Here is a 24454-nt window from a genome sequence, read left to right as displayed (position 1 = left end):
GGCATAAACATTATATTGAGCTAAAGACAGGGGCCAAAAGATTCAGAAAGAGCTTTTTTACCCACCACTTAACTGCTGATAAGAATTTAGATAGAAGGCTTGGTCTAGGAAGAGAGCTATCACCACACATAACTACAAAAAATATGTTCTAGTTGTGGTAAGCTATAGTGAGCTTGGCAGGGCCCAGTCGTTCATGTTCTTCTCTGTGTCCCATTGTCTTTGCATAGCATGACAAACCTTTGTTTACAAAATCTTTGCTCTTCTCAATTTCCCATGTATTTTCTTCTTTCCCTCTGAAGCCCCAGACCCCATCCCATCCCTTAGCTCTGAATGGAATATAACCCCCAACTTGCCCTTGGGTCTCGTATTTTTATGGGGCTCCCATATATATGAAATTAAATTTGTTTTTCCCCTGTTAACCCATCTTAGGTCAATTTCATTATTAGACCCCAAAGAACCTGGAGAAGTAAAAGGAAAAATCTTCTTCCCTTACGACGACAATATTGAATGTGATACCAGATTGCAGACATTTAATTAAAAAATACACCTTTATCAGTGGATTGCTCTCAGGCTGGTAAATAAATCACATTTGCCTTATTTAATTTTGTGCTCAAGACTTCCTCCATGAAGCTCAAATTCATCACTCACATTCAATTATCTAGTAAGTTCAGCCCTTCACCGTTTCCATTCTTTCCTGTTATAACCTTTATAGCCCTAACAGTATCCCTCACCTCCTTCACTCCTTTAAAAACGTGTGTGTGTTTCTGTTACCTCTTTGAAAACACACACAGTCACTCTTTGGCAATATTAACATAGGATTATTATCATTCATAAAGCACATATAATGCTGTTTATACAGATGCATATACTCAACGACTATGAGAACTTGCCAAGGAACAATTATGAAGATCTGAGGACTGACAGAAAGTGTCACTGGCTTTTGCAGCCCAAGATAAAATACAATGACCAGAAGAGAGGAAGGGCTCTGGATTACAGTTGTTGGAAAACTCCAGAATGTTTTTTGCAATTGCCTTGTACTCCTCACATCTTTAAGCTCTGAGCAGTGACGCATTCCCCAGCTGCTGTCTGGCTTTGAGCATGCTATCTATCAGACTGAGAGGATGCTTGCTATGGCTCCTTTTCTCTAGTTTCAGAAAGTCCAGAAATAGGATATAAACTTATGTCTGCCCATCCCCCAGGAAAGCAATGTGAGTGCATGTCTGGGAGTCATTCTTAGAGAAAGGTGAAAAAGCTTGAGGTACTCAAGAAAACCTCTGTATAGTGAGCAAAGATAAAAATCCCTCTTATGTTCCTATTAGTTCTTATTCCATTTCCACGGGATACGCAAGAAGCAAAATTAGAGATTAATTCTAAGATTTTTTTTTTTCTCCCAGCATCACTCACTAACCCTTTCAGCATTTAGAATGTTCAGCAATGCTATATAATGCACGTTTCCTGTCCTTAGGGAGCTCTGGGATGTAATCGGATATACAAAGTAGAAAGAAGACAGTGCAATTAGTGTTCATCACATGGTAGGGGGGTAGAGAAAGGAGACATGGACTCTAGTTGAATTCTTCACTGAAAGAACAGTGAAATCATCATGCAGGAAGGTGGCATTTGAATTGGACGTTGAAGCTTGGGTAATTGCCTGACTCATGGAGAATGGGAGAAAGGGCACTGGAGGCTGAATATGAACAAAAGTATATGGCAAATAACCCTTTGTCTTCTCCATTAAATGCAATTATCTTTCAAGGTAAATGTCAGGTCTTCTAGTTATTTTAAACTTCTTAAATATCCTGTACAGACATACATAGTATCTTAAATAATGAAACAGTTGACAGAAAATCACAACAGTATCTCAGTGTGTCTCCCAGCCTGAACTCCGTGATGGCCTCTGGTTCTCACATGATATGAAATTTCCTTGTATGAATGCCACCACACACACTTAAAACAATCATATCTACAGAGAACATTGCTTTTTTTTTTTAATGCTAGAAAATTTGCCCTTGTAGACGTCCTATCCCATCTGATGAATGCTACTCAGAAAAGTCAAGTCTAGCTAATGTATCAAGAAGCCCTTAGTGAATGCCCATACAGTATCGAAAATCCAACTCTGAAAGGTAGGTTCTTTCAAACATTGCAAGCAGAAGTGTAAGCTTTCCCTTAACCAAGTCTGTGTCAGATCTTATTGCTGTTCACCATCCCTCAGCTCTGAGCAGTGGGTGATATATCTGTTCCTCAGTTATTATCACTACAGTGTCTGGCTCAGCAATCAATCAGCTTAGGGAACTGGACTCAATCTAAAAAAAAAAAAAAAAAAAAAAAACAGGCAGGACAACAGCTCTATGTCCAGTGTATGTCTAACTGTGCAATATTTGAAGATAATATATTGTCTACTATGGTTTTCTTTCTTGCAAGAACTTTACCTTGTTATATTCCCCTATAAAATCTGAACAGAATGGTATGGGAAAACGACGACAAAAAGTTCTGGGTTCTACTGAAATACAGAAATTTCCACACACTTCCCATTTTGGAAAAAAGAAAAAAGGAGAAATTCAAGTATATTTTCAGAATTTTCCAATTTTCTTTGCTTCTTGAGGCTTTAGACAGATTTTTGTCTTTGCTTGAATACACTAATGACCATATCTATTTTTTTAACTTGCATGTAAATTCACACACACCTGTTCTATATTAAAACAGGGTACTGATCTAAAAAAGGATATTGAAAATCATTTCCACATTCCACTTAACTCTCCTTTAGCATTGCTGGACAATTAATGCTCTCTCCAAATAGAAATCTGAACCTCACTACAAACAGAGAAGAAACTTAGAGCCGTTTGTTTTCATACCTTCTAAAAAATACTTTTCTAGTTTGATTTGGAGCAGAGAACAGGCATGTTCATGTACACAGATATCTTAAAATAAACCTCACAAGAAATGAAGCACCTTCCTAAAAATAATTTGAAGGCCTTTATTTGTTTTAGATGCTAACACCAAAGGGAAAATGATGACCAGAGATAATGATTATGGCAATATTTATTTTCAAATAACTATATAAAGCAGTCATTTAAACCATAATCTATTGCTACACTTCTGCTTATTTCTGTAATATGTTTATAACTTTGTGGTACTATGGGACAAACTTTTCAATCTACTCTGGGTAAAATAAGGCCTCCTGAATGAGAATGTGCTGTTCTGACACTGTAAATCAGCAAAAAGCTCTGCATTTCTTCATGAAATGTGCTGTTTCAGTTTGTTATACTTTATCCACTATAAGAGTAATTTCTTTGAATTGAATTCACAAAACTTTTGCCTTAAAAATATTTTTTCCATTTTAACAACTGAACTATAATAATTGCTCTCTCTGGGCCTCCATAAATCTAGGTAGGTAGCTAGTTCTTAATCAAGAGTTTACAACAATTTCACAGCCATATCAGGAATTCCTGTGAAATTTGTGTACTCCTATCTCCCCGTCACCCCAACAAAACCAAAATCCCCAATTTGAAAATGTATAATCAACCTTTACTATGTAAGGATAGTTGGGAAAGGATCTTCTTTCCCAACTATGGGAAAACAGAAAATATGATCCAAAATTAGAGTATAAGCAAATTTATTCTACTTTCAGTATTATCCAAGGAATATTAATCTATTGTGGATTAGAAGATTAGAATCTATACCACTGATGAAATTCCAACCCTAATCATGCCTGTTATTTTTATTTAGTAAATAATAAAATCATCCACTTATTAAACATTTACAAAACTTTTCCTATGACAAGAATGGCCCTGAAATAGAGCATGCCCTGAAATAGAGCATCTCACATCTAGCAGAGAATCTCTTTTGAGGAATTTTTTTTCTCAAATTTAAAAGGAGTACATGCCATTGTTATACTTTAAGTTATTCAGGCCATTGGGGTATCATCACCTGGATGAATCATCCACATCTAATTTAAATCTAAATTCCAGAGTTGGGATTCAAGCAGGGGTTTGTTTGTTTGTCTGTTTTTGATACCAGTTTCCCAGGTGATACTGATACACAGTGAGAGTAAAATGCCACCACTTTAAGGAACCCTCATGAAAATGACTAATATTTTTTATGTTAAATTTAAAAAAAAAAAAACAACTCTGTTCTTCCATATTTAAGGTTTCCAACACTTGTACTTCTTTCCCCCACCCCTGACTCTCACTCTCTGTTTGCGACAGGGTCACTACATACCGTTGGCATGCTGTGCACTGGACAATAGGATTTGGTGACCCAGAAACATGAGAGGTGAAAATCCAATCTCCTCCACGTTCGTCAATCTTGCAATCTAGCTTAGGCCTAGTCTCTGCATAGGGATGGACTCTGTTTTCTAATTCCCCACATAGACTAGAAGTAGCTCCGAGTATAATTGCCAATTTATGGTTTTCTTTTTTGTTTGTTTGTTTTCTACTGACTTTAAAATATTCAATTCAAACCAGGTCGTACATCTAGATGCAAACAGAATCAATTAGGTCAACAGGGATTATTACTGTTTTCTACAATTTCTTAAACCTTGTGGTCCTTCTCACCAGTCCAGGATGCTGGGATAATGCACATTTATGACTAAGATAAGATATTCTGTATCATATTACCGATAACCTAGAAACAGTTCTGAGCTTTTATGTGTAACCATTCTTTCATCAGGACAGCTACAAGTAACTGTACAGAGAGGTAACTACAAACCAAACACATATCTCCCATTAAATCCAAACTAAATAAATCTCCAACTCAATCTACCTTAACAGATTCTCATATCAGTGATGAAACAGACAATAATCACCAATGATCCAGTTAATGGGGCAGAAAGGGAAAAAAAAAAAAAATCTCAAAATCCTTCCGCCAGCTTTCTCCAACTCATCCTTTGATGACTGCCTCTAGCCTCCTACCATCTGATGTTTCTGTCTTCCCCACAATCACACCTTCCTCCAACCCCTCCCAGGACCTTCTGCCTGTCTTTAGTTCTTCAGCTCCAGGTATTCTTATTCCTAAGACATCCTAGGGTTTGGGTCAGTGGAGAGAGCCACAGTCCTTGATAATTTACTACCTTGTCACACTAAATCTCGTGTCTTCATCCTTTAGGATCAAGTTCAAATGTCACTGCTTCTTTAAAACGTTTATGGAAAAATAATTTATTATTTATTTTTATGGTTGATTTTGTGCATACTGTTTTTATGCCCAACCTGTTATAAGCTCTCCAGACCCTCTCTGCTTTTCTTTTTTTTTTTTTTTTTTTTTTTTTTCCCCTCTCTGCTTTTCTTAAGAGAAGATTGGGTTGCCCGGTTCCAAGAAGCAGGTGACTAAAGATACTCTATTTTCTTGAATTTAATGGCATTAAGAATTGATCACAAACTCACATGTCTCTGTTAGCCAGGCAAGCAACTAAATGAGTGAGGGAGTATCACTGTGGACTTCTAACTGGCAAACATACACTTTGACTAAACAAGATAACTCTCCACAATGGTTTCCTCATAGGAATGCCACATTTGCCAGACTTCTCAACTTTTCAAAAGAAGGCAGAAATCTACCTTTATTTAACAGGACATTTCTTGAATTTTAAATAAAAATTCAAATATACACAGATCAAAACCAAACCTGTAGGCTAACTCTAACCCACAAATTCACCAGTTAATAATCTTTTCCCTAAAGGCCCAACAGAGAATTATGCTGGAAAGAGTTAACCACTCTTAGTAGCAGTCCTGGAGAAAAAAAAAAAAAAATTTTTTTACCTAAACTCAGAAAAAAATATGGGTTGGTAACCCAACAGTAACAATGTACCACAAATATGGTGGCTTAAAGTTACACATTTATTTTCTTGCAATTCTGGAGGCTGGAAATCTAAAATCAGTTCCACTGGGTTAAAGCCAATGTGTTAGCAAGGCTGGTTCTTTCTAGAGGAAAGAATCCATTTCCTTGCCTTTTCTAGCTTCTGGAAGCAACCTGCATTCCTAGACTCATGATCTCTTCCTGAAATCACCTGAAATTCTTGCTTCCATCATCACATCTGCTACTTTTTCCTTTGACCTTCTTACTACCCTCATAAGAACCCTTTTGATTATATTCAAAGCCCACCTGGAAAACACAGGATAATCTCCCCAATTTCAAAATCCATAACTTAATTACAAAGTTTCCTTTGCTATATAAGGTAACACAGATTTCAAGGATTAGGAGATGGGTATTTTGGGAAGCCATTATTCAGCCTACCACAAATTGCCAAATATAGTATTACGTGGGAATAGGCAATGATGGATAACACCTATTTCACATTCTACAGATAGCAAAGGAGCCTACTGAAATCTTATGTAAAGTCTTTCGGCACAGGCCACCTAATAAAAACTGAGATAGGATTTTCCTTCAGTACAGTGGGATGCTCAAGAAGCATTTGACTTAATTTAAAGTCTGACATTTCTTTGCCTTTGTGGAGGAAGATCCAGACCTATCACAGTAACCCCGAACTCCCTCTCGTGAAGTTTTTCCTTCTTCTGTGGTATCCTAGAGCCATGTCATGTCTCTGTATTTTCTAGAGTAGAGCTACTGCATTTACTAAAATTGTGTGTTTGTAGGTCTCTGTTCTGGACTAAAAGTGTTATTTATTTTTGTATTAACAACCCTTCTCCAGGACAAGCACATTAAATAAATATTAAACTGAATAAAAAAGATGCAAAAGAATATTCAAAACGTGCTCTTCACATGTGGTATTTTTACTTTTATATTTCACTAAGAAATAAGAGGAAGAATGTCTGAAAGCCAGAAAACAATCATTGGGAAGCGCCTCTTTATTTTTTTTTTTTTTTTGTTTTCACCACTAAAACAATTTTCTGAGAGGATTATTTGAATTTTTACAGATCAGATAAGGCTTAGAAATCAGGCAATTTATCCAGGATCATTTAGCGACTAAGCAGTAAAGTTGAATTCAGATAGACTGATTCTTGAATCCATATTCCTTTCATATATCCATTCTTTCCTATTTCTTTAAAATACAGTATTTACGTAGAATTTGTTCATCAATTTTTTTTCTAGATTCCTATCATTTGGTCAAATCAGTGCTCTGTTTGCTGAAAATAATGCATTCTCCCTTTCCCTCCTGTTTTTTGTTTTTGTTTTTGTTTTGTTTTTTTTCCCTTCCCCAACTCCAACTGCCCCTTCAGGGATAGAGCACAGTTACTTCCTGGGGCTAAGCAGGATCCTGTGGTGCTTGAACACAGGAAAGAAGCTGTGCTCCTTCCTCTCCCCACTCCCTCCCCTGCATAAATCCTGGCAGCTCCAGAGAGCATTTATTCAGGCGAGCTTTTCCACCCCACAGGGGAGAAAACCAAGCTCATTAAATCCTGAATAGTACTTATTATTGCTTGGATAAAATTTTTTAAAAGAGGATTTATTCTTGAATATTAGAGAAAAAATGTATGTACTAGCATATGAAATGATCTGTTCTGGGAAGTGTTGAAATCGTTACCATTTGTGTTACAAATTTTAGGAAGCACACCAAATAAGTAGATCCAGAACAAAGTGCATTTATAAATAAGACCATCCCCATTTCTGGTGATTTTATACTTTATCCCTTATTTCTGATCCTAAAGTACATATCTTGGTTGTCTTCTCAACCAAAGACTTTGGTGTTTACTCTTGAATTCCCAGCCTATTCTCCCATTTAAGAGAGCAAGCTTCCCTGTCATTGCAGAGATGAGACTCAACTCTCAATGAAATGCTCAATGGATATTGTTCTAATTTTTCCATTTCAAAATAATATGCTTGTTATTATCTTGTAAGGAACTACTATATCACACGCAGCCCACGGGCTGTCACGAGGCTACACGAGCAGAATAAATGGACAAAATCATCCTGGCAAATCTGGAAAATCCTTCAATTTTAACTTTTGAAGAGTTACTAGTAGCAATTATTTCAACAAGATTTTCTTTTAAGATTTTTACTTATTCAGGAGAGACAGAAAGAGAGGGAGGCAGAGACACAGGCAGAGGGAGAAGCAGGCTCCATGCAGGGAGCCAGATGTGGGACTCGATCCCAGATCCCGGGATCACGCCCTGGACGAAAGGCAGATGCTCAACCGCTGAGCCACCCAGGTGTCCTTATTTCAACAAGATTTTGTTGAGATGTTAACTTTCATAGTTTTGGTTCTCTAAAAAATTTTCTTTTTAAAGCTTCCTTTAAAGTCAGTTTTTTCATTGTTTCATAAAGATAAATATGTTTGGGGAACGCCTGGTGGCTCAGTGGAGGAGCATCTGCCTTCAACTCAGGGTGTGATCCTGGGTCCAGGGATCAGGTCCTGTACCGGGCTCCCCGCAGGGAGCCTGCTTCTCCCTCTCCCTGTGTCTCTGCCTCTCTCTGTGTGTCTCTTATAATAAAGAAATAATATCTTAAAAGAAAAAAAAAAGATAAATATTTTGGGGGGGACCATATTTTTCTCTGTTTTCTTATTTTCTTTATACTTTCATACATATCATTCTGTCTGAATTAAAGACGTTTTATTGTAGGTACTATCACACATGATTTTGGAATTTATTTTCTTCATTGTAATTGTTAGATGGTTTTTAATTAATTCATTTTTACAAGAAGTGAAAAATCCTCAAACAAGACTTTATTTTACTGATAAGCCTTATAGCTTAATGAAATTAAATAATTAAAAAATCAAAAGACTGTTTAAATTTTGTGTTTAATATTATGAATGATAGTTATTATTTAATGTTTAATAGCTTATAAACAAGCAAACACAAATTATAAAATTATAATCTCCTCTGTATTATTCTACCTCAAATTATTAATTTTTATAAACATGTACTTGTTCAAAAATGTTCTTTATAGGGGCACCTGGGTGGCTCAGTCAGTTAAACATCTGCCTTTAGCTCAGGTCATGATCCCAGGGTCCTGGGATGGAAGCTCAGTGGGGAGCCTGCTTCTCCTTCTCCCTCTGCTGCTCCCCCTGCTTTGGCTCTCTCTCTCTGTCTCTCTCTCAAATAAAAAAAAATAAAATAAAACCTTAAAAAAATATATTCTTCTACAATTATTGAGCTAACAGACTCTCTTATGATAATTATATTAGTTGTGGATATTTTCTCCTCTGAAATTTCTTCACAACCGTTTCTACAAAGTTAGAATTTTTTACAATCTCATAACATTAAATATAATTTATACTTAATATAATGGATTGAATTTTACCATACAAGGCACAAAAATGATTTCACTCCAATTGTATCTACAATGTTAGCCAATATTTGAAAGTCAGTACTCAGGTATTAAAAATGAAGGCAAATGGCATATATTGTTCTTAATATCAATGTTATTATGCTTTTAGATATGTTAGAGAATGCAATCACATTATTATCAATAATGCACAGTATCAAGGTTATGAGGAAAATATCAGCGAAATAAACATTTCATGATTTGGAAATATTCAGACTAAAATTGCACTGGAAAGGCAGATTTTGGCCAGAGAGTAGATAGAGAACATGGAGTCAAACCAAAAATCTGGTACACCCTAAGTAATTCTATTTTACCCATAAGATGGGGCAGTTGACAAAATTGAAGTTCTAGTCTGTAAAACTGTTGGCAAAATCTTTAAGTATCTTTTGTGCTAAACCCCAGAAATCCCCTCAGAATCAGTACAGCCAAATAAATCCTGGGCTCAACCTTCTTTCTACTGTCTCACTTAAGCTAGCACCCCATGTTGATTCATCTCAGCTTCCTCATGTATAAGATGAAAATGACAACCTATGTTGCAGCTTTGCCATGAGGAATAAAGATAAGAAAATCTACGACATGTATATGCCCACTTCCTCAAAAACATGATAGATCTTTGTTACAGTCTAACACTAACAACTCCATGAGGAAAAAAACCAACCAAAATTTATAGGGCATTTATTATTTGAAGGCGTTCTTCTCTACACTCTGTGTATGCTAAATAGTCCAATCCTAAAAATCATCTTGTAAACTGGTTCTATTATGGGATTTTCCAAATAAGGAAACTAAGGCAGAGAACTATTTAATTGCTCAAGGTCACCCAGTCAGTGAGCGGAAGAGCTGGGTTTTGAATATAGAGAGTTCAGCTTTAGGGACTGTGCTGTTCTGCTCTACTGTTGCACAGACGAAGCAGAACCTCTGCTTCTGCGCCCTCAGTCAATTACTGGCCATCTTCATTTATTTTTTAAAGAAAGAATTATCAAGGCAATAAAAGGACCTCATAATAATTTCTATATTTCATACAGTATACATTGGATAGTGCCACTCAGGATTCACTGAAATCCTTTGGCCTACCACTCTACTGGCTCAGTTGCCTGAAAATCCCAATCACCAGGATACCTTTCTGAAGGCCTTGTTTAAAGCAAAACAAAACCTACATATGGTCCAAGATGCCCTGAAAGATTCTCACCTTCTCATCCTCATCCTATAGCGTGGTCTCCTCTCGCGGGGCTGATCTGTGTGACCACTAGGAAATTGCAGTGTTTGGATTCTGAGCATAGGTCATACAAAATACTACTCCTTCCACCTTGCTCTCTATAGGACCATTTGTTCTAAAGGAAAGCTGTCATATTGTGAAATCAATCAAGCAGCCCTTTGAAGAAGCCCATGTGGCAAGGGACCATGATTTCTGCCAACTTCCAGGACCATCTAGCCAGCCACAGACAAGTCATAGTGGAAGCAGATCCTACAATCCCAGTCAGGTCCCTACAATGACCACATCTTGACTGCAACTTCATGAGAGACCCAAAGCCAGAATCACCCTGCTAAGAGTTTCCTAAATTTGTGACCCACAGGAACTGTGAGCTAATAAAAGTTTATTACTATATTGCAAACTGCTAAATTTTGGAATAGTATGTCCTGCAACTAATATACTCAATTTGATTTAAAAAAAAAAAAACAAAAAGGCTCAGATAAGTTTTTGGGCCAAGAGCTAGCCCCTCAAAAAATAAAATAAATGAGAATCAGGGTCTTTATAAAATTCTTATAAACTGTAACTGACAGCTCAGTATTCATAATATTATTTTGCTCATAAAAATTTTTATTGGACTATCCATAATAACATGACCTTGATATAATAAAAAAAAGTGACTGGTTTGAATTATATAGTAACAAGATATTTTACTGGCCTTATGTATTATGGATACATCGTGGGATTAGCAATGTCACATTTTAGTACAAGTTCAAAAAAAGTCAGCTGATATACAAATTATATAGGTCAAATGGTGCCTCTATTTGCAGCATTTTTTATAACCTTCCAATTCAACCTCCCTCCACGCATTCTAGCACCCACCTCCCATTAATAAGCAATAAACATTTGTTGGAGGAAAATGGAGAAGAGAAGCAATGGAGTCACTAACTACATTACCCAAACATATATGCAACCTATGCAGCAGATTCTATAGCAATTAAAAATGGCTACTCAAGAGGAAAGGTAAACTGAAACATCTGTTTATGTACAACAAATTGGACTTTATAGCAGCCTTTATGAGAAGGAGCATATGTTATTTCTATCATGGCTGCAATGAGTGGTATTCTGGAGTTAGCTCTTACTAATTCACAATTGCTATTTATTAAAAATCAGGAATTTGTGAGAAGCTGTTGAACCACTGTTAATTTCAAATCACCATGGTGGGAATATTTATACCATAGATTTTGACAAATATTACAACAAACCTGGGGTTGTATTTTGTTGTGGTGGTAGTGATGATGGGTTTTCTCCTTTCCAGAAAGCCATTTTATCAGCATATCACTAGCTCAATCTGCACACTGAATTCAAACATTTAAAAAACTAGACAGTTGATCTTGGATTCATATTTTCACAATTTTATAAAACTCATAGATGATAATTTAGATTTTCTTTTTTTTCTTAATTTTTGCACTCATAATTTGCTCTCTCTGGCCCTCATCAGAAAAAGCCAGTAGCTTTTCTGTCCACTAGTATAGATTTATTCAGATTATCTATGGTATAGCAAAGACAAAAGAGCAATTTTTGATCAAAAGAAAAAAAAACTTTAATGTTCAATACAACAGATGTTCAAAGACATCTTCTGAGCAAACATCAATACCATCTGGATGACCTGTCACTGTACACAGATGGGAAATTGCTACCGAATAGTTTCTGTGAGAAGGATGGTATGAAATATCATAGTATTTAAAATTATGGGATGTTTGCATATCCAATGTATTTTTAGATGTTCAATTCACTGAATATTGTGATTGTTTCTAGGAACTGTTTAAAAGAAAATAAAAGTAAACTATTTTCAATGATATCTTAAGTTTGTTATTGCTGAAATTTGCCATATAGTAAACTATTTTACTTTCAAAAGAAATATCTATAATATGAATATACATCCAGAATAAACTAAACAGAGACCCCATCAATATCTCTAATAAGAGTCATTGTTATTTAAGCCACAAAGGTTTTTTTTCACTTAAAAAAATTATTTAAACTTAATTAACATATAATGTATTATTAGTTTCAGAGGTAGAGGTCAGTGATTCATCAGTTGTATACAACACTCAGCGCTCGTTACATCACGTGCCTTCCTTAATGTCCTTCACTCAGTTACCCCATCACCCTACCCCCTACCCTCTGGCAACCCTCAGTTTGTTTCCTGTGATTAACAAAATCTCTCATGGTATGTCTCCCTCTCTGATTTCATCTTGTTTTTATTTTTTCCTCTCTTCCCCCATGATCCTCTGTTTTGCTTCTTAAATTCCACATATGACGGAAATCATATAATTGTCTTTCTCTGTTTGAATTAGTTTGCTTATAATACCCTCTGGTTCCATCCGTGTTGCTGCAAATTATGCCACATAGGTCTTAAGAAAATCTCCTGATCTGGGCTCTGGAAGTTGTTAAGAAAAGGATATTATTCTTACACAGAAAATTCTCTTTTTCAACATTCAGCAGTCCATCTTACCACTTTCTTTTCCTTGTTTATGTTTCCTTCTATGAAGAAGTAAATTCCTAATGATGAGAAAGAATTTTGAAAACTACCAGTTCTTATGTAATAATACTTATGCAGAAGATCAAGAACAATAAAAAATGACCAACCTTCATTACTTTTACATGTGATTTATCATCACAAAAAAGCTACCTACAGAAAGTAGTCAATCAGTTACTGTATTAGGAACTTCCAAAAACATCTCATTTCTGCATATTTGTTTCTCTGTTGTATTAGCATAATAAGTGACGTGTAAAGTAGTTTAAAAGTGTATTTGGATACACTTCATAATATGTAATTAATATGCAGTCAAAATGTGAAGTGACTATGCACGCACATTTGCACAGAACAAAACCAACCTACTAAAGCTCTCTTGAAATCATAGCAGCATTTGAGAGAAGATTCCATATCTAGTGTCCACAAGGTCCTCTCCCCAATGCTTTGCATATGGAGTCTTTCAATAATCATTTTATGAAAGAAGGAAAGCATTGAATAAACAGTGAATGAGAAGCTATTCAAGGCTTGATTTTTCCCATTAAAAACACAGAAACTATGTATTACAAACTTTCCATAGTATTTCATGTTTTAAAATGCTTCTTTAACTGAAGGATAGCATCAATGGGTACATTCATAAAGCTGAACAACCCAAAATAGTCTGCAGAAAAAAAAAATGATTCACTGTGTTGTGCTTTAGTACTTTTACTTTGGACAGGCTTACCAGGATTAGGTCCATTTACAAGTAAGGTATCTAAACTACCATCTCTTGGTGCTCTGCTCTTTAACTATTGTGAGAAGAGATGGATAAATACTCTTTTGCCATAAAGTTTTATCCTCTATGGGATGAAAGAAACCTTAGTGTTACAACTTGAACAGTGCTTTCTTGTAAGGTCTGTAAAAACACTTTATGTCCTGTAGGAACTGAATCAAAATCTCCTTTTGAGGCCACAGGATGTCATTTTAGTGAACTACAGTGTCTCTTTCAGTGGATTAAACACTAGTTAACCATGGTCTTCAGATACACAAAGGAAGCTGTATGAGTCAGAGGGTCCTTGTTTTCTTGTGAACAGATCAAAAGGACTTTTTCCTCAACTGAGGCCGGAAGCATTTACGTTCATCAATTGTCAGCTTATCAAAATATTTTTGCCTTATGTTTATAATCAGTGACTATATTCAGATAAGAAAAAATAATCAAAAGATAGGGACTGATTTTAAAAAGATTAAGTTTGAGTTAGAGATTTACAAATTATATCATTTTTTAAAAATTAGATGTGTATGTGTTTAGCTAAATTATAATTCAGCAAAACTAATCTATCGCCCTATGTATTTCTCTTCTAAACTCAAAATGCTTTTTCAAGCCTCCAAACACTGTATGGGCTGTCCTCTTTGCCGGAGATGCTTTCTTCTTTTTTTTGTCTCCCTACCATTCTGTTCACTAATGTTTCAAACTCCAGTTCAAATGTTGTTTGCTCTGAAAAATCTTCACTGATCAACCTGTCCCCTTTAGACGTGATTGTTTGCTTTTTAATAAACTTTATTTTTTAGAGCAGTTTTAGGTTCACAGAAAAGTCTAGAGTTCCCATATACTCCCTGTCCCCCTCAGACACAGCCCTTCTTCCACCATCAACATACTGCACGAGAGCATACAATTATTATAATCAACAAACACACACTGACACATCATAATCACCCAGCATCAATAGTTTACATCAGGGTTCACTCTCAGTGTTGCACCTGCCATGAATTTTCACAATATATAATTCTGGATATGACACTGGCAGTTATATTATTCCACATGACAATGTCATATGGAATCATTTTGCTGTCCTAAAAGTCTTCTGTGCTTCACCTAGTCATTCCTTCCTCCTCCTCAAAACTCCTGGCAATCGCTGATCTTTTTACTGTCTCCATAATTTTACCTTTTCCAGAGTACCATACATTTGGAATCATATAGTACAGGGCCTTTTCCGATTGGCTTCCTTCACTAAGTAAAATGAATTTAAAGTTCCTCCTGTCTTTTCATGGCTTGACATCACATTTGTTTTTAGTGCTGAATATTCACTGTCTGGATGAACCCATTTATTAATTCATTTGCCGATGGAGAGACATCTTGGTTGCTTTGAAATTTTGGCAATTATGAATAAAGCTGCTATAAACACCTGTGTGCAGGTTTTGAGTACTTATGGAATCAACAGGTATGTAATGAGAGCCTACTCTCTCGCAAGCTCTGTGGTACGTAATGGAATACACCATAGCATCTGCTATGACATAGGTATGACCTATGAGAAGTTTACTGAGAAGGTAATGATAAGTATGCAACTTTCACTTAAATATAGACAAAACAGGGGCACCTCAGTGGCTCAGTCAGCAAAGCGTCTGCCTTTGGCTCAGGTCATGACCCCAGGGTCCTGGGATGGAGCTCTGAGTTGGGCTCCTTGCTCCATGGGGAGCCTGCTTCTCCCTCTCTCTCTGCCTGCTGCTTCTCGTGATTGTGCTCATGCTCTCTCTGTGTCTCTCTCTCAATCAAATAAATAAATAAAATATTAAAAAGAAATAGAATAAAAATAATACAACTATATACTAACATATAGCATGTCTGTGCACTAGACGCATTGCTAAAGGCTTGACATATTATCATGGCATTCTTAAAACTCATAACATCTACTAACGGACTTCCAAAGGAAGACAGTTTCAAAGAGAAAAAATAGGTCAACATTACAAACACAATTGAGAAATCAAAAAAGAAAAGTATTAAAAAAGTTTTATTGGATCATGTAACTGGAAATTTACTGGTAAACCTGTAAAGAGCGCTTAAAGGGGGGCTGTAACAAAAGACTGGCTGCAGCAGGTTTTAAGTGTGAAATGAAAGAGAAAGAAAACAGAAACTCTTAAGACTCACATAATAAAACAATAGCAAAAAAATAAAAACAGCAAATATTTATCAAATGCTAACTATTTTCCAGAAGATGTTTCTGTATGGCAAATACTATTCCAACCACATTTTACATCTCCTATGTGATTTATCTTCACAATAAGGCTATGGAGAAGGAATATCATTATGCCCAATTTACATGTGAGAAAATAATGCTGAACTATACTGGGCTGAGTAATTTACCCTACAAAACACAATTAGTACCCACTAAAGTCGGAATACAAACTCAAGCAGTAGGCAAAAAAAAAACCTCATGTCCACTTTGCTATACTACCTCTTAGCTTATATGGTCACAAGCATCCCTAGATGAAAAATGCTTGCATCAGTAAGCACTGTACCAGGGCATTCTTATGGAGTCTTGTTTTAAGCATTATTTTCCACACCAAATTTATTATAATTCTTTTTCTCAGCTTTTCAACATTTCAAATAACTACTTAAGCAATTTCTGCCCCCATCTAAGAATTTTCCAAAGTAATTCCATCCTAACTTATTTTAGGCCACTTCTCTACACTATATAGGCTATGCAACCTGATAATATTATTTCTGTTATCACTTTTACAATAACGAGCACAACTTCTACTGAAATTATCCTACAACAGGTCCCTTTGGCATTTTAGACACAATATTCTATTGAAAGAATCCAAGTGGGACTATTTTACAGTGAATGTCTCTCCATAGAGATTACTTTAACTTGAATCATGCTTCATAAATAGGAAATTGCATGATACAGTGGTCAGCACAGACTTTAAAGTCAGATCAACCAATGTCACCACTTCCTAAGAGATTTTAGATTAGATCAACTCAATATGACAACTTTTATTTCTATTTTAAAAATGTATCTCATGCACACTTCATAAAAAGTCTGTAAATATTATAAAATGTAAATCACCAAGCAAGAACTGCAACTTATATACTCCACTTATGTTAAATTGAACTATATTAAATGGAGTTCAATAAATATAGGCTATCTCTGCTTTCTACTAAGAGCATTTATGGGAATTAATATCAATCAATCAGCACAACAGCCTGATAAGATGAGACCCATTGTACAGATGAAGATACGGAAGCTCAGAGAAGTTATTTATTAACAATTTAGAGAGCTAGTTGAGTTGAGGGAGCTAGAATCTAACTCTGAATCTGACTTTTAGAGTGAACATCACCACAGTGAAGTTCAAAGGTATTGGAAGTCTCTGAAAAACAATAGTGAAAACAAATGAACCATATACATATATCTATATTTGCAATATCCAATTGTATTATTCTTGAATTCATTATGTTTAATACAGATTTAATTTTTCTCTATGCATTTATGTCCCAGCTCTGAATATCCATTTTTAAATGCCTGAATAATTCAAACATTTTTCTGTAAATTACACTTTTCTAAATTGTACTTATAAAATGTTTTGCAGAAGAAATAGCCCAATTATTTTTTTCCTTTTCTTGAATAGTTACATCCTTTAATACTTACATTTCTTACAATGTGCTGATCCTTCTATGTATCTAAAATTAATATTAATGAGGCAGTCTCAAATGTACTTTGCAGCCCTTAATAGTCTATTTGTCTTCACTTAAATAGTCACAAAGGATTTTTGGTTTACTAGCTTTAATGTTCATTACTGGCCACTGAAACAAAATAGATTTTCTTTTATTTAAAGAATTCTAGATTTTGAGGTTTTGTGTATTCATTTTAAGATGCTCAAATATTTTTCCTTAGTGGGTAATATATTCTGGGTTTGGTTGTTTTTCACTACTTAAAGAAGAACTTTCATTGCTAAGATACAGAAAATGTTTATATATGTAACAGAAGTAATAATCATAAATCTGCCTTAAAACAAAACAAATTCCACCCAAACATCTATAAACATCTCATTAATATTACAATTAAGTGCAGTTTTTATACCCAGAAACCCATCTAGATAAAAAGGCAGTCATTTTAATTAGCAACACTATCAATTTGCATTACCCACATTAAAGTTGCATAAAGACAACAAAATCTTTGCCTCGTTTCTCATGTAAAAGGTTTCAAAGTTACACCATGTTTGCTGGAAAATAATAAACCCTGAATTATTACTCCCTAAATACTTGTTTCATCTCATACCAACCTTATTTTTAAAAGGATCTATTTTTTTTTCATTTAATTGTTTGAATATTTTGAATTATCCAAAGTATATCTTTTCTGCATTTGTTTCTCTGTATCCTATGCATTTGAAAGAATTGTGTCATGGTTACTCTTAGCAAAAATGTTAACTCCGCTATCTTCTATCTTAACAGTAGCCTCTCCTGGATGGCCTGCTAGTGTTTATGCATGATTTGCAACAGGGACTTGGGGAGAGTGTATACTAGTTTCTGTTTCAAAGGGGAAACTGATTGAACAGACAGTGTCATGATTAAACTTTTAAAACTGTTTAATTATTAAGATCTGGTTGACACCGTTTGGCTGACTTTCATATTAAGCCTTCTGCTATCACAGTAACATGTAGTTCTGCTATCAAGAGAAAAGAGAATCCTAGAAAGAAGTACTACTAACCTTTGTAAAAATAGAAAAAGGAACTCCCTCTGGAAGAAAAAACAATCAGAAAAACGTGTCTCCTCTAAAGGAGAGAGAACAATTAGAAAACAGTACCCTCTAAAAAAATGAAGGCCTAGTGGATGAGGATAAGCTGGACCTTGGCTCTACTCATCTCCTCGCAAGGAGCCTTTGTACAGTGATCAACCTGAACAACTGCACATAAACTTCCAAAATCATATTACTTTGTTGCAAATGATTTCCTCAAACCCAGAAAAGTGACAAATTTTATTGTTCTAAAATATATAATGTTGATTAAAAGTACTTTTTCTCCTTTTTAAAACAGTCTCATTGCAGGTCATCCTCAATATACAATCAGATTGTACTTTTAAATGTTATTTATAAGGTCACGTCTCCCCACATAAACAATGTTGTGCATCATCATTTGAATCGTGTTCAAGTCTAGGTATAATCCCTCTCTTATGTCACCCTGGGCAATTTCCTTTATATCTCTGATCTTCTGTCTCCTGTAAAAGTGGAATAATATTAACCACACAAGGTTCTTTTAAAGGTTAAATGAACAAGGCTGACAAACTACCTAACACAATGTCTGATATATAAAGCAGAGACATGGCCACTTTCTCATTCAGGAGGTTCACCTGGGAAGATAAACTCTTGGAAGCACCTTTTCCTTCATATCCTGATGTTAGTATATTTTTTTTTCATTTTCACTATAACCTTCTCATCAACTTTTCACAATTCTGTTTAATATGTGCTTTTATACATATCTTCCTGAAGCTAAGCTCTCAACAAAATGTCTTTTCATTAGCAAGGAGGAAACTCAAGTAAAGGGGAAAAAACCGAAGAGATACTAAAAAGAGAAGGTAATAAAAAAGTGAGAAAACTTCTTCTTCATTTCTGGTAATATGACCTGTTGAAACCATTTCCAAATTATGTATCTCTGGAAGCCTGATCAAAAAAGATATTTTTTTTCCAAATAACATTTTTCTGCATTTCTTTTTGGATCCCTTTCTAACTTCTTCTATATCCTTTCCTCTAATTCTTAAATATCCAGAGTCCTGGTGCTACATCAAGCCTCTCACTAAAGCTTCCTAAAGAAGTATCTCCCCAAAGTCTGATTTATCTTCCAATATTTCAAAATGATCTTACCCTAATAAAATCCCCCATCCTTTCAAACAGTTGGTCTCAACTAGGTAATACAAAGTACTTTACTTACTGAACTGATTTATGTGACTGTATGAGTGAACCACAGCTCTTCACCCTATTAGTGGATACACTAAAAAAAGAAAGAGGTATACACACAGAAGTATTGTTAATTGACAGGTTTTTAGAGACTTCTAAGAAAGGGGAAAAACATAAAAGAGAAAAATCTCAGATTAGAGCAAGAAGTATCATATTTAATCAAGCTAGGAAGTCTACCTTTCACCCAGGATCAGAACCTTAAAAACTTAATACTTTTCAAATTAAATCATCATCACTAGCCCCACCTATTCCCAAACCTGCAGTCTCTTAATTTTTTTATTCTTAAATTGTTTTCACCAGCACTGTTTGGTTGTTTTTATATACTAACTCCTACTGAGCAGCCCTAGGAGGTTTCAGAGATAAAGGGAAAAATAAACAAGGCCAAAGCCACTTGTGTGCCTATGCCTGTGTTGTTTGTAAAACGGATGTTTATTTACCAAGAAACCCTGCTTTGTTCAAAAGTTATATTGAGGGACAACTGGGTGGCTCAGTGGTTGAGCATCCTTCTTTGGCTCAGGGCATGACCCCGGGGTCCTGGGATCGAGTCCCGCATCGGGCTCTCCACGGGGAGTCTGCTTTTCCCTCTGCCTATGTCTCTGCCTCTCTCCGTGTCTCATGAATAAATAAATAAAATCTTTTAAAAAAATTTGTCAATAGCAGCATATTAAAGCTGATAGGAACTGAAAATACTTTATGAAGTATCTGTTATCTCTGGGTCCACAGATCGTATGTAGCTTTTCTTTAAACTACTCACTTATACGTTATAATTTCTGGAAAACTTCCTGATGTTTCCATCATCGTTCCTAAGCCCATGTACATTGTCCACCAAGGTTTTTGCTGGAAAAAAAAAAGAAACTAGATATTATGGAGATAATGATTAGGAAAGATGATTCATGAATTTGGTAAAGATACAAAAAAGAATAATTGATGCTGTAAAAATATGGCCAGTGGATGTTTTTATTAACCTATACTGAATTGGATTGGTAAATTGGATTTTAATGGGGATCTCAACTAAAAGGAAACTCCCACGGTTGAATATCAGCTTAGCCATGGCTTTCTTAATTTCTTTTCCCTGAAGAACAACTATGCCTAGTGAATTGTTGAAGCCCCATTAATTTGTTGGGCTAAATGTGCATTCTCAACCACCTACTCCAAATATAGTTAACTGGCAAAAAAGAAATGACTTTTAACAGACTGGCATTTTGAGCTGGTGTACAAAGATTATGGCAATTCATTTAAATTTCCTGGTTCCATGCTCATGCTAATGATGAGTCAGAAGCATGCACTGATACTCACAGTGTGTCAATCACATTGGGATTCATTCACTCAGTTCCGCCAGCAAGGCAGCTTTTCAAGGCTGGGCCACTAAACAGGGGCAGCTTTGTGAGTGCCTGGACTCCTCTGCCGGCCACCTGCTCTTCCTCTCCTTGGCTTCCACATAAATGGCTTGGTTCCAGGGATGCTGGCACATGCTCAATACCATTTAGGACAAGATTAATACCGTGAACTGACATGGCTTTCCTGGCAGTCTTTGTCTTGTCTTTAGCCTAACACACTCCACTCATTTCCGATAATGTCTAATATTACCACTCACACAACCAAGGGAAAAAGTCTCATTTTCTGTCTTTATGCGACACTTCAGCTGGAAATCACACAATTATGGAAAGTTTCATCACTCTGAGGATGCATATTATAACAAATAAATTATGACAAGATGGATCTGAGAAGGAATTTACCAATAAGATGGAAAGAAAATATCCTGAAGCTCATAGGTCTATTTTTCCTGGTCCCCAATACTACTCTACTTTCTAGTCCTGGAAAATGCTAGAGTCTCAATTTGGCAGAGTGGTCTTTTAATAAAAGAAATATTTCATTCATTAGACTATTTTAATCTGTGGAAACTCAAAGTGATATATTATGCATAATATAAGTTATTTGTATCAGAGTTTGACAAGAAACTATTCTTAGTTATGTGTAGAAGGAGCCTGCATTGACTATGTCTAGTTCTACCACAAGTTTTCACTATCAGACAACACAACTGGATGGAGAGACTTGAAAAACATCTCATTATCTATTCTCTACTAAAAAGGGTATTTACAAATCAAAGCTGAGACATAGCTGACTGAAAAGAAGTGAAAAAGGCAAAATCTCTTAGTAATCATGGCCTCAAATGGAGAAAATGGCAGACACTTATGCTGGCCCATTTTGTGTTCAGTGAGCATTAACTCAGCTCAGAAGAGCATGAAGAAGGAAGGGCTGCTTCATTAACAAATGATAGTAATTCATCCAGCAACACCAACTATTCATAGGAGCTTTAAAAAAAAATCCACATTTGATCTGTTGACCAGAAATTCAAATTTAATTGTAATGAGCACTCCTTTGGTGGGACCTAGGGACAGATCATCTTAAAACTGCCCTCAGACAATGCTAATGTGAAGTTAAGATTGAGAATGAAAGATCTGGTCCATTCACTGGATCTCTCTAGGAACTTTTTAAATAATTGTTTCAAGCAGTAGACACTCATTTGTACAAAATCTCTCAAACATTGGTGATAGACAAGTGTCAAATGAATGAATGAGCGTGTGCATGAAGGCAGTATTCAAGGAACTATTTTATTGAGAAATAACTATCTATAGCATCCTTTTTAATTTGCTATATAGATAGCACAGTATCCTTAGTGCAGATTTAAGGCAGCCAAATATTTAGGTCATTTGAACTAGAAAACTAATATCCTCAGACTTCTAGGAGATATTCCTTTTGATGTATAAGTCAAAAACAGGAATGAATCAAGTTATACTAACCAGGAAATTGCCTTTCGAATCCTGTAATTTTTTGGGTAAAGATGCTTGATTACATTATCCTTCCCCAAATACAAGGTTTCTATTGCAATATTTCTAATAGAATTGCCATTTAGGACAGTACATGTTCAATTCTTTCTCTTACCCATGGTTGAAATCCACAATTTTCACTTGTAATGCAAGTTTCCATACATCATTTTAATAAATTTGTCACTGGACAAAAGTATCCAAGAGCCAAAAACTAACTCCAAAAGGAAATATGTTGTAATTTTTTATGGCAAGTTCCTAAATTTTATTTGTATTTCTCTGTACATGCATCATCCTCTGCTATTCAACAATAATCTTTAATTCTTTTTTTAAAGATTTTATTTATTTATTCATGAGAGACACAGAGGAGAGAGAGAGGCAGAGACACGGCAGAGGGAGAAGCAGGCTCCATGCAGGGAGCCCGACGTGGAACTTGATCCCAGGTCTCCAGGATCACACCCTGGGCTGAAGGCGGCACTAAACCACTGAGCTACCTGGGCTGTCCTATCCATTTATTTTTTAAAATAATTCTTTATTTGAGAGAGAGAGAGGGAGAAAGAGAGAGAGAGAATGCGAATGCAAGTATGGGGAGGGGCAGAGAGAGAAAGAGAAGGAGAGAAGTAGACTCCCTGCTGAGCAGGAAGCCCTACACAGAGGCTCAATCTCATGACACTGAGATCATGACCTGAGTTGAAATCAAAAGACTGATGATGCTCAGTCAACTTGGCCACCCAGGCGCCTCAATCCATATATTCTTTATATATTAAAATCATTATTTTTTAGAGGTGCTGGTGATACAGCTATGAACAACATAGGCAAAGGCCTTGCCATTAGGAAGCTTATATTCAACAGGGAGGGACAGATAATCAACAAGTTAACCACCAACAAATGAATAAGCATAATGTAAAAAATACTCTAAGATGGTGGTATCTCTTTCTCCTTTGGAATACCAACTTATGTTATCAACATATACATCTTTTCCTTCCTCAACACTGTTAAATAGATTTACTTTACCAATGATACTATTTTAGTTGTTTAATTCCCAAGAGCAAAGGAGCATATATTATCACTCATTACTCAAAGAGGTTTTTGTTTATTTTTACCTATTATGTGCAAAGCACTCCACTAATGCAAGGCAGGCAGATATGGCCCTGTCTACGTAGACCGGCACTTCAAAGCGAGAGACAAGTGATCATAAAAATAAACACACACTATCAAAATATAAAAAGTACTTTAAAAGTTGTTTTAAGAGAGAATAACAAGAAAAAGTATTTTAGAACAGACAGTATTGAAACTCTTTGAGGAAATGGCCTCTGAAAATTAAGGATAGCCAAGTGGCAGGATGCTCCCATAATGGCTTTGAAGTGGAGCAGAGCTTAATACATTTGAAGAATGGAAAAGCAGGTGGTGAAAGAGAACCTGAGCAAGGGGGAAATGGTATGAGGTGAAGTTTCAGGATATTAAATGAGGGACAATGGGACCAAAATGGAGTTGCTTGCCTCTGGGACAGCAAACTAAGCCTTGACTGAAGTTTCAACTTCTCCCAGAAACGCGTCCTGTAGTCAGTCAATCTGGAGTTTCCTGATCAATACTGGTGTGGTAATCTGCATGACTGACCCTGAACTTCCCCCAGAGACAGGTGACATAGTCTGAAACAATCCACTCTTTGTTAGAAGACTTACTTTTTTCACCCCATGCTGTCTATAAAAAACCTTGCATTTTGTACAGCTCCTTGTAGCTTCTCCCTACTTGCTAGATGGGATGCGCTGCCCAATTTATGAAATGCTGAATAAAGCCAATTAGATCTTCAAATTTACTCGGTTGAATTTTGTTTTTTAACAAGGGCTAGACAGCCAAAAGATCATGCATGCTTTATAGTCTGTGTCAAAGAGTTTGGATTTTTTTCTAAGCACAAGAGAAAGCTTCTGAATCATTTTAGGCAAGTATGTGATTTGGAACAATTTACATTTTACAAAGATCAGTCCGTTAGGTT

At 35.8% G+C, this 24454-nt stretch overlaps 1 protein-coding gene across 3 annotated transcripts in view; it reads right to left on the bottom strand.

Annotated features, from left to right (window-relative positions):
• The window catches only part of LOC144300374 (uncharacterized), a 168194-nt gene that overhangs the window by 132589 nt on the left and 11151 nt on the right, over nt 1–24454 (bottom strand). The window contains exons 2-3 of one of the 3 annotated variants that reach the window (XM_077876328.1): nt 20391–20473; nt 19610–19670 (exon numbers count right to left, since the gene is read on the bottom strand). The exons of the other annotated variants lie outside the window; for them this stretch is intronic. Of the exons in view, the coding sequence (XP_077732454.1) occupies nt 20391–20473 (83 nt within the window). The 3' untranslated portion in view covers nt 19610–19670. Of the gene's footprint in view, nt 1–19609; nt 19671–20390; nt 20474–24454 lie in introns of those variants that run through there. 3 annotated transcript variants of the gene reach the window in all.

Source organism: Canis aureus, chromosome 28 (assembly GCF_053574225.1).
Source record: "Canis aureus isolate CA01 chromosome 28, VMU_Caureus_v.1.0, whole genome shotgun sequence".
Taxonomy (NCBI): domain Eukaryota; kingdom Metazoa; phylum Chordata; class Mammalia; order Carnivora; family Canidae; genus Canis; species Canis aureus.
This window is presented reverse-complemented; position numbering and strand designations above follow the sequence as displayed.